General features: G+C 43.8%; 1 protein-coding gene across 2 annotated transcripts; it reads left to right on the top strand.

Moving 5' to 3' along the window:
- Positions 1-7,980: 7,980 nt before the first annotated feature.
- LOC103091777 (lamprin 0.9) lies at positions 7,981-16,121 on the top strand. Of its 2 annotated transcripts, XM_032979457.2 has the most exons (7): positions 7,981-8,143; positions 9,976-10,035; positions 10,915-11,043; positions 11,727-11,783; positions 14,135-14,209; positions 14,437-14,481; positions 15,681-16,121. In XM_032979457.2, exons 1-6 carry the CDS (start codon positions 8,083-8,085, stop codon positions 14,469-14,471), a joined length of 417 nt encoding a protein of 138 aa, XP_032835348.2. In that variant the 5' UTR covers positions 7,981-8,082; the 3' UTR covers positions 14,472-14,481; positions 15,681-16,121. The 2 variants fall into 2 exon arrangements, with proteins under 2 accessions (XP_032835348.2, XP_075911813.1); XM_076055698.1 differs by lacking the exon at positions 11,727-11,783.
- The last annotated feature ends 1,404 nt before the right edge of the window (positions 16,122-17,525 follow it).

The raw sequence follows: 17,525 nt of genomic DNA on the forward strand, positions 1-17,525 counted from the left end.
TTTGATTACAAGAGTTGACCACGACAAACAGAGGTATCAAGTTAAGTAAAACCTTTGAAAAAAAAAAACAAGGCGTTGTAGCATAGTTTCGACAATGCTCTATTATTGCAACTCGCTACTCTACCGGGAGTCTGGCCAAAAAAAATGTATCAAGCTGCCGCACATACAAAACTCTTTGGCACGTTTCGTGATGGGTACCTAAAGATCCGACAAAGACCGTCCAGTGCTCGCTTAGCTGCATTGCCTTCCAGTTGCCAAGGGGAATATGTTATAAGGTCGCACTCGGGGGGCATACACAAAGTGCTTTCCACAAATGCACCGCAATATCTTGCCGATTTGGTCAAGGAGCCTAAAACCGTCGTGAGAACTCCGGTCATCCTCGCCGCTGCTTTTGGCTAGCCATCGAACAAATACGGTCACTGCATCGCGCGGATTCACAAGCGCTTTCGCGGCCGTCTGGAACGCTCTTCCATCCGATATTAGGAAGCCACTGGAGCTATGCAGTTTTAAATCTTCGAGATTGGAAACTTCGTGTCTAGTTTGTCGTTCTTCATCAGCACTTAGAAATCAGCAGGGTTGGCTGCGTATGGTGCCAAAGAAGTTCAACATACATACATACATACATTCTGGCCAGATCCTTATCAAAATCTGTATTTACACTGGAGGAATCCGATGAGCTGTGAATCTCTTTTCACAGACGTCCAGAGTGGGTGAGTCAGCAAGTGACAACAAATAATACAAAAACACGATAGCAGTGCAAAATAGAGAAAATTGTATGCAAGTCACTAAATACGAATGTTTTGTTTTTGTTAATTCATAAGATAAGTCTGATTTATCAAGATTGGGCAAGGCAGCAAAAGCATCAACAAGCCAGTCCCAGACCACACCAAGACAACACAGCAGCAGGAGTCCCTCAATAAAATGGCACGTTCACATCGAACCATCGATATACTACACGGGTAATGATCAAAGTAACGAATCACATTTGCAAACGTGGCTGTGCTGTATCCAGCACTAATCTTCCTGCTTCGGATCGTCCAGCTGCAGCCTCAGTCCGGCGTCAACAGTTGGCTCAACGAACCAATCGAGCAGGAATGATCTCAAGTGTCAGATAACTCCCCCGCCCCACAAACTCACAGCGAGTGAGAGAGTACACGGTCCTTCATTTCACCACAACGGCGAAGAATAAATTGCGCCCATGAATCACTGCCGACAAGCGGTTAGTCCATGCACCAGTGTAGACATCAGTACCACGGAATGTGGCAAAACTTTGGTTAGTTTAACACGTAGGTTTTCGCGACCGATAATCTGTATAACACGTAGGCTTTCGCTGTGTCCGAAACAAGTTAATCAACTACGAACCAAAATAGATTCAAATGGTTATCACATTAAGGCAGTTGTTGGCCACATACATTTGAACCATTAAAGTAATTCGACCTTATATTGTTCCGACGAGTGAAATATTTGGTCTGGGCTCATATGCACGTTGTGCATTTCTAGATTTGAAGCTTTTGTGACTGCAAGGATCCATACTTTTTGGTTCTATTCGGTAAAGTCACATAGGTAAAAACTAAAACAACAAAAATCACGACGTTTCGGCCACAACACAAGTAGCCTTCTTCAGGTGAAGGAACAGAACTGTCGGGGCGACAGAGCTTCAATGAACGCTGCTAAGATTCGTAGCGTCAAGGTGCCTCACTTATCTCACCCAGCTTAAAAGACGCTACGAATCTTAGCAGCGCTCATTGAAGCTCTGTCGTCCCGACGGTTCTGTTCCTTCACCTGAAGAAGGCTACTCACGTTGCGCATGTTGAACTTCTTTTTTTTCATCGTACATAGCCAACCGCGCTAATCCGAGGTGCGGGGGCACTGACAACAAACCAAACACCAAAAGCAATTCTAAAGACGTTAGTTTTCAATCTAGATTATTTAAAGGTGCATAGCTCCAGTGCCTTTCCTAATATTGGACGGAAGAGCGTTGCATGCGGCCGCAGAAGCGCATCTGAAAGCGGGCAATGCCAAAAACAGACAGCCGCGGGCCGCGGTGCGCCCCCTACCGCCACGGGAGGCATTTGATCCATCGTTAAACCGCTCGCTAAGCGAATATTTTGCGCATTTTGCGAAACAAATCGGGGCTAAATTCCAATTGCTCATTTTAACGAATTACCGTAAACAAAAACGCTTGCCACGCGAGGTGCGCCGGTACTCGTGCAGCCAGCGCCACGCGGCTGCTCGAGCTAACAGGACAGCCTCACAATGAAAGAACATGAGTGGGTCATGCAACACTTTATACAAAAGCGCTCTCCTGAGTCACATTTGTATCTAAAACATTAAACAATTTTTACATCACCAAGTAAGACCGACTGAGCAACCCTGGCTATCACAGACGATAGCTCAAGGCAATGACTCATCACATGGACATATATATTGTGGCAAAATACTTTAAATGCATGTTTCTACAAACTCAGAGACCCAGAGACCCACGGAGATCCAGAGACCCATGAAGACCATATGAGACCCATGCTCATCGAGACTCAAGACAAAAAAAATCAATTTTTACACGCTTTCTTTTAACTCACTCTGTTGTTGTAGTCGTTGTTGTATCCTCAAATCTTCGAACTCAATTTTAACCCACTTACCAATGTGGTATCGACTGCAAACTCGGTATACGTATGTCATACTGATGACAATGCTATATTCTATCATAAAAAATACAAATAAATATTTTAAAACATTATTTTTTATATGTTATGTTTCGGCTTGGGTCTAATTGTCCCACGCTCAACAGACGTTGGCTGTAAATCACCACGGTCTCCCTTACGTTATGGGCAAGCTTCGGGGCCACTTCCTGGAGTCGTGGAGCTCTGCCATTACTAGTACGGTACATTTCATAAAAGCGTGTTTTAAAAAAAAAGTAAAAAAATATATTACTTATTAATCTCTACCAGGCAATGCCATCCACTGGGAGAAGTAGTTATTTTTCAGAAGCGACCTGGCCACAATATAATCGTTCAACAAAGTGCCCTTGTGACGTGGAAATTTATAGCGGCCAAAATATTCTTAAACACACACCGATTATGAATGTGGAGGGATATACCGGACAGGTAGAGAGAGAGACATTTAGAAACAAATGATAGGCTAATGAAGTGGTTTATGTGGAAATTTAGAGCAGCAGCTAAATACTCAAAACCCGTTATGTTGATTCAACATCTGGAGGAACCAGAGAAAAATCCGCACGACCACGGGGAGAACTTGCAACTCCAAATATGCAGCAGGCATAAGGGTCGGTCGGTATCGAAGCCACGACCTTCTGTATACCAGGCAAAGTAGTTAACATATCATAGCCAACGTGGCGTTCTGGAACGGTGGCCAAGAGATATAAGCCGACACGCCACAAACACTACCACTGTTAAATTTTGATTTGAAGCTTTCGTGACTGCAGGGATTCATATTCTTGGTTCTGTCGGTAAAGTCACCACCACGTAGATAGGGAAACAATAAAATAATAAAAATATAAAATGATACAATTCTCACGACGTTTCGACTGCAACACCAAGCAGCAATCATCATCAGGTGTGAAAACCACAGCAAAGAATTTTTTTTAAAAGTGGCGTTTTTTATTCTTTTATTTTTGCCTTCTACGTGACTTTACCGAAAGAGCTAAGAATATAACCAAGAATATAATACTACTGTTCATTCCCCCAGTCGCTCCTACTGATCCAGCACTGAATGTATGATAACACGTATATCTCAGACATTGTATGTTGGTTTAGCCTCGATTTACTCTTCAAAAACACTAGAATTATACGTAAATAAAACATTTACTTTTAATATATCATTTCATACATCTATAAATGAGACAAATAATAGTGTACTGATAATAAATACATAAAATAAATACCTTTTTTCCCTATCGGAATCAACAATTAAAGTATTCTCCACCATATTCTTGGTTCTTTCGGTAAAGTCACGTAGAAGGGAAACAATAAAATAATAAAAATTTAAAAAATCAAATTATCACGACGTTTCGACTGCAACACAAGCAATCATCATCAGGTGTGGAAACCACAGCAAGAAAATTTGGTTTTCACACCTGATGATGATTGCTTGTGTTACAGTCGAAACGTCGTGAGAATTTTTTTATTTTTTTATTATTTTATTGTTTCCCTTCTACGTGGTGACTTTACCGAAAGAACCAAGAGTATAAATCCCTGCAGTCACGAAAGCTTTAAATCAATATTCTCTACCAATCAACGCATTCATCTGAAATTGCAGGTCCGAGGATGCAGGGATAGCCATTCTGTGCGCTTTTGACAATGCAAACTGAAAAAGTAACAAGAAATTTAACTACCCGATTAATGGCCTCTATTTTTGTTTTATGTTCACCATCCACAACGTAATAATCACCTTCCCATTCCTGTGTATACGCCTTAATCCACCTCCCATGGACCAAAAACAGCGAAGTCATTCAAGCTCGTGAACGTAATTCAACAAAGGCGGCCATTGGGTGGGACCTCGGGCGCCATTTTGTTTTGATACACTTTGGTGGGGGGGGCCAAAAAAACGCGGCCTGGCCAATTACTCGAAAATCAACACCGAAAGTTCACATCTCGTACTCTGTAAAAGTTGCCCAAGAGACACGACATCTGCCCAAACGCCACGTAACATCACGCTGCTCAATCAGTAGATTGGAATCGAGCAAAGAGGTGCTTTGTGTACGACCAGTATGCTGAAATGATTTTGCACCGAACGTGGAGCCAAACGTTTTGAGCACGGAATCGCCACAGCTGCGCATTAAAAAATGCCCAGAATCGACTTTGACGAAGTCAACTGTACACACGTTAATGATCCATTAGGCCTCGCAAGCCTCCCTCGCATCATAGGGAGAAAGGGTGAAATCCGATTAATGCCGGCACACAAGGACGACCCGGCAGATGTCACAACTCAAAAAAAATCGACAGTCAGCATCGCTTTTCATTGAGCTATTCTCATTTGACGATATCAACGAGCGCCAATGATGTCCAGCAAAACTTTGGACGGGTCGTTGGAGCCACAACCTCTTGAGCACGGATCCGTTGCAAGGTGCCGGTCTGGGCGTGGCCTATACACGTGCACTAGCGGCTCAGGAGCCAATCCCCGAGTCGCCGTTTATTGCGTCACGCGATGGAGCACGCGCCCGAGTCCTGTCAATTACGCGCCGAGAACGCAACGGCAACAAGATGCACGACAAGACGAACACTCTTCTCTGGTTCTTTCGGTAAAGTCGCGTAGAATGAATTTATTAATTTTATTCTCATTCTACGTGGTGGTGGTGACTTTACCGAAAGAACCAAAGAAGATGAATCCTTGCAGTCACGAAAGCTTTAAATCGAAGACGAATACTGATGGGCACCGATGGACTGAAACAAAACCCCCAGCTTTGTTCGGCTTAACATTCAGTTTAAATAATAAAGTTTGCTTGGGGGGGGGGCTGTTAGATCCCATGAATATAAATGTATCGTTAACCCACCACCAGCGGACACAGTAAACAAACGGGGTTGTCACGTAAACGAAATATATATTAGGTTTCTATTTCAGCACTGACTGGTGTTGTAAATGTCGTGGATTCAGAGAAAATAGGACTGAAGAGTCTTTGTCCTGTGAATATACTTTAGGTGTGCACATTTGGAAAGAAATGACAGTACTGTCCAATAAATATATACATGCGTTGGTGTGTCCATGTGTATGTTTTAATTAGTGAGGCGCACTGTAAAATAACCTTGCCACTGGGGAGACAAAGGCGGTAGGGAGTGTTGGCACAAACTCCCTCGTGTATGGTGCGGGCCGACATAAGCGCTCGTTAACAGCACTTGCCCCAACAGTCTGTTCAGGCTATACGGGGGAGCTTTGTCTAATTAATATACAAAGCTCATGCGATTATACATTTGCATGTATATATGTATGTGCATGCACGTTGTGTGCGTGTGTATGACAGAATTAATCTGAATCGGTGTATGTATGTGTCAAGCTGTTAACTACCTCGCCTAGTACACAGGAAATCGTGGGTTCGATCTCGACCCTGATGCCTGTGTATTTGGAGTTTGCATGTTCTCCCCGTGGTCGTGTGGATTTTTATCCGGGTCCTCTAGATTTTCCCTCCCCATAAAGAAACATGCGTTTAGAGTGTTTGACTGCTGCTATAATTTTACACGTGTTAAGCCACTTCATTAGGCAATAATTTGTGGGCAGGTCACGTGTGAAAAAGTGCTACCTCGCTCAGTGAGTCTTACCTGGAAAAAAAAACATTGTTTTTAGTTTTAATGTGTGAAAATAAATATAAGCTTATAAAAGTATGTTTACATATACACAGAATGTGTGTTTATGTGTGATGAACGGTGGCCAAGAAGAACAGGTTGTGCGTGGTGGGGTTGAGAGAAGGCCAAGTCAGGTTGTGAGTTGAATCGTTTAAAGCAAAAAAAAACCTCCCCCATTAAAACCAGTGCAAAAAAAAAAGATTAACTTCAATGAAATGAAATTGATTAACCATAAGGGTAAAAAATCATCCAAAATAAATACAAGCGGGCAAGAGTGGCATGCTTGTTTCGGCAGACGTCTGGAACACTTTTCCAAAACTAGGAAACTACTGGGAGCTATGCGCTTTAAAATCTAGATTGCAAACTCATTTCTTGAGAACTGCTTTTAGTTATAATTTAAAGCTTTCGTGACTGCAGGGATTCATATTCTTGGTTCTTTCGGCAAAGTCACGTAGAAGGGAAACAATAAAATAATAAAAATATAAAACAATGCAATTGTCACTTGCCTCCAGTATTTTATTGTTTTATATTTTTTATTATTTTATTGTTTCCCTTCTACGTGACTTTACCGAAAGAACCAAGAATATAACCGCTTTTAGTGTTTAGTTTATTGTCCTTCCCTCGCACCTCCAATTAGCACGTTTGGCTACGTACGGCGCAGAAGAGGTTCGACATACATACACATATTCTAGTCCACGGCCCCTGCTGGTCTCATTCCATGTGGATGAGTTCCTAAAACAATAACACCTCGATTCACATCTCCCCCGTTTGCATCATTTCGCAAAGACTTCATCACTTTATGAATACCGCTCCACGATTTGCGTCACCTCAACCCCAGTAAACCGCGTCGATGGACGTTGTTTCCATAATCGTCGCAAATCTCAGGAAAGCATCCCCCACGTACACAAGGGTATTGATCTTCTTTGGTTCTTTCGGTAAAGTCACGTAGAATGAGAATAAAATTAATAAAATAAAAAAATGACTTTACCGATAGAACCAAAGAAGATGAATCCTTGCAGTCACGAAAGCTTTAAATCAAAATTTAGGGTATTGCTGTTTTATAATGTCTATAATTCACAATGGTCGGATGGAATTATGGCATTAAGAAGCCTACCAAGGCATCGGAAGTCCTAGGTCGGGGGTTTTAACTGCGCCACTGTTGGCGAGATGTTAACAACCTCGCCTGGTACACAGGCGGTTATGGGTTTGCATATTCTCCACCGTGGTCGTATGGATTTTTCCTCCGGGTCTTCTGTTTTTTGTCCTCCACATTTAGCATCAACATCAAGGCATGTAGAGTATGTGGCTGCTTTGCATTTCCACACAATGACATCAGCCACTTCGTTGTGCTATCATTAGTGATGGCCAGGTTGCTTCTGAAAAAGATCCATGTTAGCAGTGGACCTTACCTGGTAAAAAACAAGAGTTTAGTTCAATATCGAGGCAAATGCGACATTTAGCTGTGTCGAGTGGAAATGTACTGAAACTCAAGTAAAAAAAAACCCAAAACCCCAAAAATATTTAGAGAAATATTTTCAATACCTCCCATATTTTGACAGTAAATAGACGCGGTGCTTTGCTTTTGGCGTTTGCCAGCGCTACACTGGAGCTATTGAGGCTAGGCCTTGTCTTGGCTGGGTCAAAGCCAAGCCAGCCCCTGGTAGCTGCCTTTAAAAGCCGGGGCTCAAACTCCCAGGCTCGTCACTCCGCAGTGAAGCTTCATCAGCCTCAACTCAAAGCCCTCCTCTCCTCGTCGTCGACAGCGAAAGTAGAAAACCCTTAAAGAAAAATGGCCGCCGCTATCCAAGCTCTGCTCGTCCTGGCCCTCCTTCACCTCGCCACTGCGACGCGTAAGCTGGATGGAATCTCTGCGTGTGCATCTTTATCTGTCTATCTGAGGATCTCTGTGAGTGCGAGTCTGCGTCTGACTTTGTGTGTCAATGTATGCCTCTGTGGTGGCGGCGATGATTTTTATCCAGTTTCTCTAATTTCCCCCTCCGCATTCAGAAACACGTGTTTAGAGTTCAATTTCGATTTAAAGCTTTCGTGACCGCAAGGATTCATCTTTTTTGGTTCTTTCGGTAAAGTCACGTAGAATGAGAATAAAATAATAAAATAAAACAATGAAATTCTCACGACGTTTCGGCCACAACACAAGTAGCCTCCTCAGGTGTCTTCTGGACAGTCCTGTTTCTTCACCTGAGGACGGCTACTTGTGTTGTGGCCGAAACGTCGTGAGAATTTCATTGTTTATTTTATTATTTTATTCTCATTCTACGTGACTTTACCGAAAGAACCAAAGAAGACGTGTTTAGAGTGTTTGGCTGATGCTATACATTTCCACATCAGCCACTTTGTTCAGCTATCATTCGTGACCAGGTCGCCTCTGAAAAAGAGTTACATAGCTCAGTCGGCCTTACCTGGTAAAATAAAAAAAGATTAAGTCTGTGCATCTGTTTGTGTGTCCGTGTGCACGCATCTATGGCTGTCTTTATCTTTTTGTATCTGTGGTGCTGGCCATCCACCCGCTTGTGTGCCGCTACTTGCCTCAATAATTGTTACTCGTGAACGAGACTTGCTCCAACAGTTTGTTAAGGCTACAGGGAGAATTTTTGTAGGAGCAGTGTGGTGTGGTGTTTAGCGCACTGTGCTATGAACATGGATACCTGAGTTCGATTCCCGCTCACAGCTAATAACGGTGGCGAATAATTGAACTGGTCCTGGGCTTTTCTTTGACTCAGAATTAAATGCAAGTGCATCACCTTGATTTGAAGCTGTCGTGACTGCAGGAATGAATTATCTTTGGTTCTTTCGGTAAAGTCACGTAGATAGAAAAATAGCTAATAGATCACGACGTTTCGATAGCAACACAAGCCATCGTCTTCAGGTGAAACAATATAACAGGCAGACTGCTGAGGCAGGAGGAAATGTAGCAAGAGAGCTACTGCAACCAGAGGTTATAAAAGTTTGTGATGGGTACAACCCAAGGGTAAGTAGGCGGGGCTAGGGATGGAATTTGCAAGTAAATTTTAAGGCTAGTAAACGTCGGCTGATTAAATTTACAGTGGGAACAAGGTGATAGAGAGGAAAAAAGATATCAAACCTAACAAACTTAGAAATGTAATGCAACTCAGAGAGTCGGCCAACACAACAGTTAACACTTTACCTGGTTGATCAACGTCCTTCCAAAGATTGCTATATTTTGCATCTATCTTCTCGGCTGAAGATATGTCTGAGTTATGTGGAAATCCTCCCCGTAGAGGTGGTTCAATCTTGATTTGAAGCTTTCGTGACCGCAGGAATTAATACAGCGCCCTCTTACCCTTGGGTTGTACCAACCAAAAACGTATATAACCTCTGGTTGCAGTAGCTCCTTTGCTACATTTCCTCCGGCCTCGGCAGTCCGCCTGCTGTATTGTTTCACCTGAAGATGATGGCTTGAGTTGCTATCGAAATGTCGTGATCTATTAGCTACTTTTTCTATCTACGTGACTTTACCGAAAGAACCAAAGAGTAATAATTGTATGGGTCAGTGTATAAACATCACCAGTGTGGAGACAATGGCGGCTGGCCGCTATGCCTTCTAACATCACTTGCCCCAACATGCTATGTAGGCTCTGAAGTTGATTGTTTTTGTCTCTGTGTCTATTTGTGTTGCGTGCGTGTCTCTGCCTTGCCACAGCTGTCATTGGCAAGCAGACAGTGAGCACTTTGTCTACGGGATATCTGGGCCACCCTGTGGGTGAGTGAAGTTCATCACAACTCAGCACCACTACACTCACTCACTGAATCACAACGCTAAACGGTCTAAACAGTGCTGTTGCCAGTGCATTGTAAAAATGTCAATCAATCGAGTGCCCAATTAGTGCTGTTATGATGGCTCGAACCTCCGATTAACACGGTTGGTTATGTAGGGTGCGAAAGATGTTCAACTTAGTGGCAGAGGCATATCGTATATTACATTGCTCTAAGACGATTTTAGGTATCGTATTGCATGGTCTAAATAGACAAGTGGGCGACGGGGCATGATCAGAAAGCCCAAATAAGTGACCTCCAGTTAAATAAAAAAAAATCTGTAACTCTAAAATAAATGGCGACATGTTAAAAACACAAACACAACCCATATAAAGGAGGAACCCTTCAAAGAAATGAAAGCATAGTCCAGAAGGCAGCATAGTCCAGCAGACAGCAGAATCTAAATGCTTCAAATATGGTCACAGGCCAACACGCACACTTCTCACGCATACATACTCGCTCACATCCTAACACTCACACCCATTTTCTTACACCCACTCACAATCACTCACACATTCTTAGATGCACATAAACACTCATTTGTGTGCGCATATGAACGTGTTTTTGTTTTAACAATGTCTCCCTACCTCCCTATGTCTCTTCGTTAACCCATGCATGGACAACTCATAGTGGGTAAGTCGTTGGCACATCTCACTCACATCAGTCTCACGAATAATCCTGTTCTATATATATCATAGTTCATAGTTCATCATAGTTCAATTATTTGGTACAGCCCTGTGAGCCATTCGGCTCTTGAATATCAATATGCAAAACATGACAGAGCCTGAACCCACATTCTCTATACTATTCCCTCTCGCTATTACAGGAGGCCTTGGCTATGGAGGCCTGGGCTATGGAGGTCTGGGCGTTGCTGGTCTGGGCGTTGCTGGTCTAGGCTATGGTGGTCTAGGCTATCCCGGAGCGGCTCTTGGAGGAGTCTACACGCACCATGCAGGTAAGAGATACTCCCCCTTATGACACACACTCAAACTCTCATACCAAAAAAGTCGTGGTCAAATTAGCATTAGAAGTTCCACACTGCTATGGCAAGGGGCGAGTTGATCCACACGACAAACCACTATTGATCTTCTCTACGAAGTTTATTTGTTTTAGCCATCAACCAAGATTTTAATTCTCAACTTGCTGATTGCGAGCTGCTCAGCTCTACGGCGGAGCCACCCGGTCAGTTAGGCTCAGCTGCTCCCTTAACGAACTTCAGCACTTCAGACAGCCACGCCCACTCGACCCGTCTGGACTGTGCCAGTCAAAGCAGAGCGGTTTGGTAGGCCCACTAAGATATGCAGCTAATTTTCAGAAGCGACCTGGTTACAAATGATAGTCCAACGAAGTGTCTTACCACGTGGACAATTAAATCAGGCAAACAATCTGAACGCACGGTTCTAAATGTGGTGGTGAAATAAAAACCCCATCAAAATCCACGCGACCAACCACGGGGGAGAACACACAAACTCCAAATACACAACAGGCATCGTCTGGGTCGGGATCGAACCCTCGACTTCCATTATAGCAGACGAGGTAGTTAACATCTCAGCCACCGTTCCACACCAATCCCTCGTCAACCCCACGTCGAATCTCCTCCCCCCGCGCATTAAACAAGGAACTGTCTTTCCCTGGCAGCTGGGCTCGTTCACCCTTACGGTGGACTCGGATACCATGCGGCCCCCTATCACCATGGTGGGTATGCTGCATGTGCATGAGCTTGCATGTGCCCCCCCCACGCCTACCTAAATGTTTGAATTAAATCTTAAAATCCCCCTCCCCTACTAACACCGTCACCACGACACCCAAAGATGAACGTGAGTCACGAGCACAATTGGTTTGCCATAATTGCAGTCAACATTTAATCGATTACGGTAGAAGGGGCGTGGAAGAATGTACGTATAGCAATAAGGGTGAATCATATTCTTAAGAATACGGTTTCCCCTTTTTTCTGGCAACAAAACAGGTGTTTAGATATAAAAAAACACCAAACTGAAGCCTTTTGCAAGGATTGATGTCTGCATTAACCACATTTACGTGTGGTGAAAATACCAACAAAAAACATGCTCTGACAGTATATGCATTGTCTTTGAAACTGATTGGTCCACACCAGAGACAGCTTTCTTTAGAGCCGAGTCTCAAACAGTGTCAGACCAGAGGACGCCAAATCCTATTCCTATTCTCATCACGGATGATGGTGCAGCATTACAACTGCCACTGGTGGCAGAATGTGCCTCAACGAGAGGCGAGCTCTACAGGATATTTTATTTATCCGGTCTAATTTTCCATGCCGGCACGGAGGAGTTGACGGAGGTGGGAGTCACTCCCCACAGTTCCCCTCCAAAGCACGCAATCTGCCGATTGGTAAAAAACTGTGCCGAGCCCATTAAATATTTCCGGGTGAAGAGATGCGGAACCGCATTTCCCCAATGTCACATCTCAGAAGTTAAGAAGATGTTGAGCCTGGATTTGGCTTTGATTTGGGTGACAAGCCGCCAAGCATGGACCGGATGTCAAGGAATGTTAAATTTGGTTCTGTAAAGTTATTGCCACGTGAATTCAGTGGCGACTGCTTTATTTTGCGCGGAGCATTTTAGCTTCGAAACGCAAAGGCTCAAACTTTCGGGAATGTCGGGTTGATGGTGGATGGATGGGGGGGGGGGGGGGATTTAAACAAAATAATCTAATCTTTAACTATCATCATCGATATAATTAATTTCCACAATCACTGCTGTTGTTTTATAATGGGACCTAACCGATATTTTGTCCGCAGTTATAGCAACAGCAGTGGGGTATGCGCACGGATGATGATACCTGGCGTCGATGATGATTTGTGTTGATCGCAATAAGTGATAATGATCTTGTCATTATTACTATTACCCTGACCAGTAACAACACAGCTCGGCTCAATCAGTAGAAATCGTCTTTGCAGTGTTAGCTGTGAGCACCACTAATGTTGTTGCGAGTTTATACTCACGAGACGAGCAGAAAGGCAGCTGCAAAACCTGCAGTGATTGATGGTGAGAGGGGACAGGTAGGAGTGTGGATGGAGAGAATAGAGCATTGATTATTTAAAGAGTCTAATCTTTAACGATCATCATCGATATCTATAATTTCCACAACTACTGCTGTTGCTGTGTTTTTTAATGGGACCTAACCGTTATTTTGTCTGAGGTTAAAGCAACAGCAGCCAAAGACAAGACGGTAGTCGGACCATTTTGTATTTAACTGAATAAAAATTACGACGTTTCGATCACAACACAAGCGATGACGATCGCTTGTGTTGTTGATCAAATCAAGAATATGAATTCCTGCAGTCACGAAAGTTAAAAGAATAACACACGCACGTATTGATGAACTTCCTTCACATCGTACTTAGCCAACTGTGCTCATCGGAGGTGTGGAGGAGCGACAACTTAACACGAGAAGCAGTTCGCTAGAAATCAGTTTTCGATCTCGATGATGTTCAAGTACCGCAGCTTCAGTGTCTTCCTGATATCGGAAAAGCGTTCCAGACGGCCACAGAAGCGCATCTGAAAGGGCCGCGCGGTGATGCGGTGACGTTCTTTGTTCGATGGACAGCCAAAAGCCGCTGCGAGTGTATCTATCTTCTTTGTTTCTTTCGGTAAAGTAACCACCACGTAGAATGAGAATAAAATAATAAATTGATAAAATAAAATAACACAATAATATTCTCACGACGTTTCGGCCACAACACAAGCGGCCTTCATCAGGTGAAGGGACGAGACTGTCTGGTAGGACAGCGCTGTCCGTGAGAATATTATTGCGTTATTTTATTTTATCAATTTATTATTTTATTCTCATTCTACGTGACTTTACCGAAAGAACCAAAGAAGATGAATCATTGCAGTCACGAAAGCTTTAAATCGAAGTGTATCTATGTTGGAACATCTATCACACCGTACGTTAAAAAACCGTGCTCATATGGACGTGCGTAGGGAGTGTAGCTGGGCGAGGTTTTAATTTTTAACCACCATTTTTAACCCCCCACCCTCCCTCTCCACCCTGCTGTTTGTTGTTTGCAGCCCTCGGAGGACTCGGCTACCCCCTGGGCATTGGCGCTGGTGTCGTGGCTCCCCACGTGGTGAAGGGCAAAATCGGTGAGGCTTTCTCTTTTCCCTCCGGCAAATTCCCGGCACAAAAAAAAAATGTTCCCTCGTTTGCGCGGCTACGGAGCGTTGGTTAGTGCGTGCATTAAGGACTGTGCTGGTTGTCTCTGTTGGAGCCGTCATTTCCTCTCAACAACGTCTGCCGCGGTCAATATCACGTTGCAACTCGCGCCTGAGTCTCCGCTAACCTTTGCCTGCTTCGTGCGCCCTGTCTGCAGCTGCCCCGTTGGCGCCTGTTGTTGCTGCCATCTAAATCGTCACCGGTGAGCGAAGCGCGCAGAGACACCAAAGACACACGCAGAGGAGACCCGTGCACTAACACAGAGGCCCATTGCCCTACCCGAAAAACCCCATAATATCCAGAGACCCATAACTGTTCCCAGACATCCGTACACTTACAGAAACCCACAAACTCATGCAGAAATAGGAATAGGTTTTAACCCTTTTAACTGGCACAAAAACTGACACCTTTATTCAAGGCATCGTGTCTGCAATAACCACAACACAAGCAGTCAAAATGCAAACAAAAGAGACAACTCTGATAATAATATTGGCACTGTCCTTGAATTTGATTGGTCCACACCCGAGACGGCTTTTCTTAGAGCCCCTTTAGTCTCCACTGGTGTTGGACCAGAAGACGCCAAAAGGCGTACACCTCAAAAACAGTGCACTATCAGAGTATTGAGGGCTCGGGGTGAGCATTTACATTATGAGACCTCCTTTGCCAGTAAACAAGATATAGGAATAGGTTTTACCCTTTTAACTGGCACAAAAAACTGACACCTTTATTCAAGGCATCATGTTTGCAATAACCACCAGTTAAAAGGGTAAAACCTATTCCTATATCTTGTTTCTGGCAAAAGGAGGTCTCATAATGTTCATGCAGAGATCTTCAAACTACGACAAAAATAATTGCCAAAAACTTCCCGAGCCGAGAAAAAAACCTCATCAAACAGAGTATTGAAGCTCCTGGGTGGATTTGTGGCACAGCGGTTGAAAGTTGTGGAGATGCACATTTTTAGACACAGTGGATTAGAGAACACATGAAGGCTATTGTCTCCCCCCCCCAACGGCAACAATAGAGGGCCAACGCTCACAACAATGAGTGGAACAGCCAGCTGGATAATAAAACGTGGTAAATTAACACAGTGATGAGGACACCTGCAAGTCATCTCAGTCAGCCAGTGCATAGCAGCTCGGTTTGCATCCATGATCTCCCAGCATCAAGTGCCTCCCACACATCACCTGACGCCCTCAACGTGATCCTAACCTGGCAAAATCACCATTGTGACGTCACTATCACTTAATGGATTCTTAAGAGGCACAGGTTTTGGTCCGATCTTCGTGTGGGCCTAACCCACAAATCGATCATTTACAACGCCGGCCGCGAAGGCCGACCAACGTTTTTTTGAGTGCAACTTTTTAATCGATCTGTGATGTGTGTGTGCGTGTCCGTGCCCAGCCCTGCGTCCCCGTCTCCAGTCGACTCAAGACTCCGGTGAAGAAGTGACTTGACGAACGTTATGGACAGCCGCCGCCAACCACCACCCGCAAAAAAAAAGGGGGCATAGGTTCACCACCTACTCCCCTTCCCATACCTGCCCATTCATACCGACTGACCCCAACCCATCCTACCCAAGTCCATTGACTCTCACACAAACTCTTATCATCGGCGGTCATGGTTTATTTTCGCCGTTCGTTCAGTTCCTGAACCCCCTAATCCCATGCCAATTTCCTGCAACAAAAACGCCATTCGGACCCTTGAGTGAGCGAGTGAGTTGTGTGAATTTCGTGACGCAAGTGGATGGGCGGGTGTGCCGGCGTCTGTCCGTAACGTTTTTTTCCCTATCATCTGTGCAATGTCCTTCTTGTGTTCCGGATTCAAATAAAAAAATTAACTGTACTCACTGCACTTATGCTTGCTATTTGTGACGTAAACAAACGACCTCGCGCGTGCGCGTGTGTGTGTGCAAACGCGTGCGCCGCAGTGCATTGTCACACGTCCGACTGTCACGTGACCCAATAGTTAACCAAAGCGTCCAAAAGCAGGGAAATCGTGCACGGTCACGAAGCGTACATTTCTCACCAGTTTACCTTCCATTCTGTTTACGTATAACAGAGATTAACCTAAATTTTGATTTAAAGCTTTCGTGACTGCGGTAATTCATATTCTTAGCTATTTCGGTAAAGTCACGTTGAAGGGTAACAATAAAACAATAATAAAATATATATGAAACAATAAAAATTCTCACGACGTTTCGACCATAACACAAACGGTCATCATCAGGTGTGAAAACCAACGGCAAGAAACTTTTTTTTTGCCGTTGGTTTTCACACCTGATGATGACCGTTTGTGTTATCGTCGAAACGTCGTGAGAATTTTTTTTATTGTTTAATATATATTTTATTATTTTATTGTTTCCCGTCAACGTGACTTTACCGAAAGAGCTAAGAATATGAACAAGAGATTAACCTCCCGGACACCTGGTTGCCGAGAGTATGAAGCGCACTTAAGCTGTCACGGCTCGCTTTTGCACGTACAGCCTGCACAGATTCAGCGTAGCCATACACAGCACGTTAACTTCACAATGATCCTATGAAGTGGAAGAAAAAAACCAGAGAACCCGGACAAAAATCTACGTAACCATGGGGAGAAAATGCTCATTTCAATTATAGCAGGAGTCAGGGTCAGGGTCGCACCCACGGCCTCCTGTACATCACGCAAGAGAGTTAACATTTCACTACCGCAGGGAGATCCTGGGAGACCGGCTCTGAGGTTTGAGGCTGGCAGTCTGTAACTTGAGGCTGGCAGTCAGTAAACATGCTTACTCGCCCCTAACTGGGCATCTGTGAAAAAGAGCTTCATAGCTGATCGCATTACTCCAATATTAAAATAAACCGGAGCCAAAGAGTGGCCAACGTATAAGGAGAAGAAGATGACCTGATGATGCAGGCAGAGACGAGAAGGAAATTGGCACTATTTGGACACATTTGTAGGATGGACAATATAACAATTTGGAATAGATTTTGATTCAAAGCTTTCGTGACTTCAGGGATTCATCTTCTTGGTTCTTTCGGTAAAGTCACCGCTACGTGGAAGGGAAATAATAAAATAATAAAAATACAACATTATAAAATAAAAATAATTATATTTATTTATAATAAAATAAAAATATATTTTATTATGTTTTCTGTTTCTTATTTTATTATTTCCCTTTTACGTGACTTTACCGAAAGAACCAAGAAGATGAATTTGGAATAGTTTCAGGGTTTATGCGCAGTTTGATTTCTTGGGGAGTGACGTAAC

Source organism: Petromyzon marinus, chromosome 72 (assembly GCF_048934315.1).
Source record: "Petromyzon marinus isolate PM22_M1 ecotype Great Lakes invasive population chromosome 72, UKy_Petmar_22M1.pri1.0, whole genome shotgun sequence".
Taxonomy (NCBI): Eukaryota; Metazoa; Chordata; class Hyperoartia; order Petromyzontiformes; family Petromyzontidae; genus Petromyzon; species Petromyzon marinus.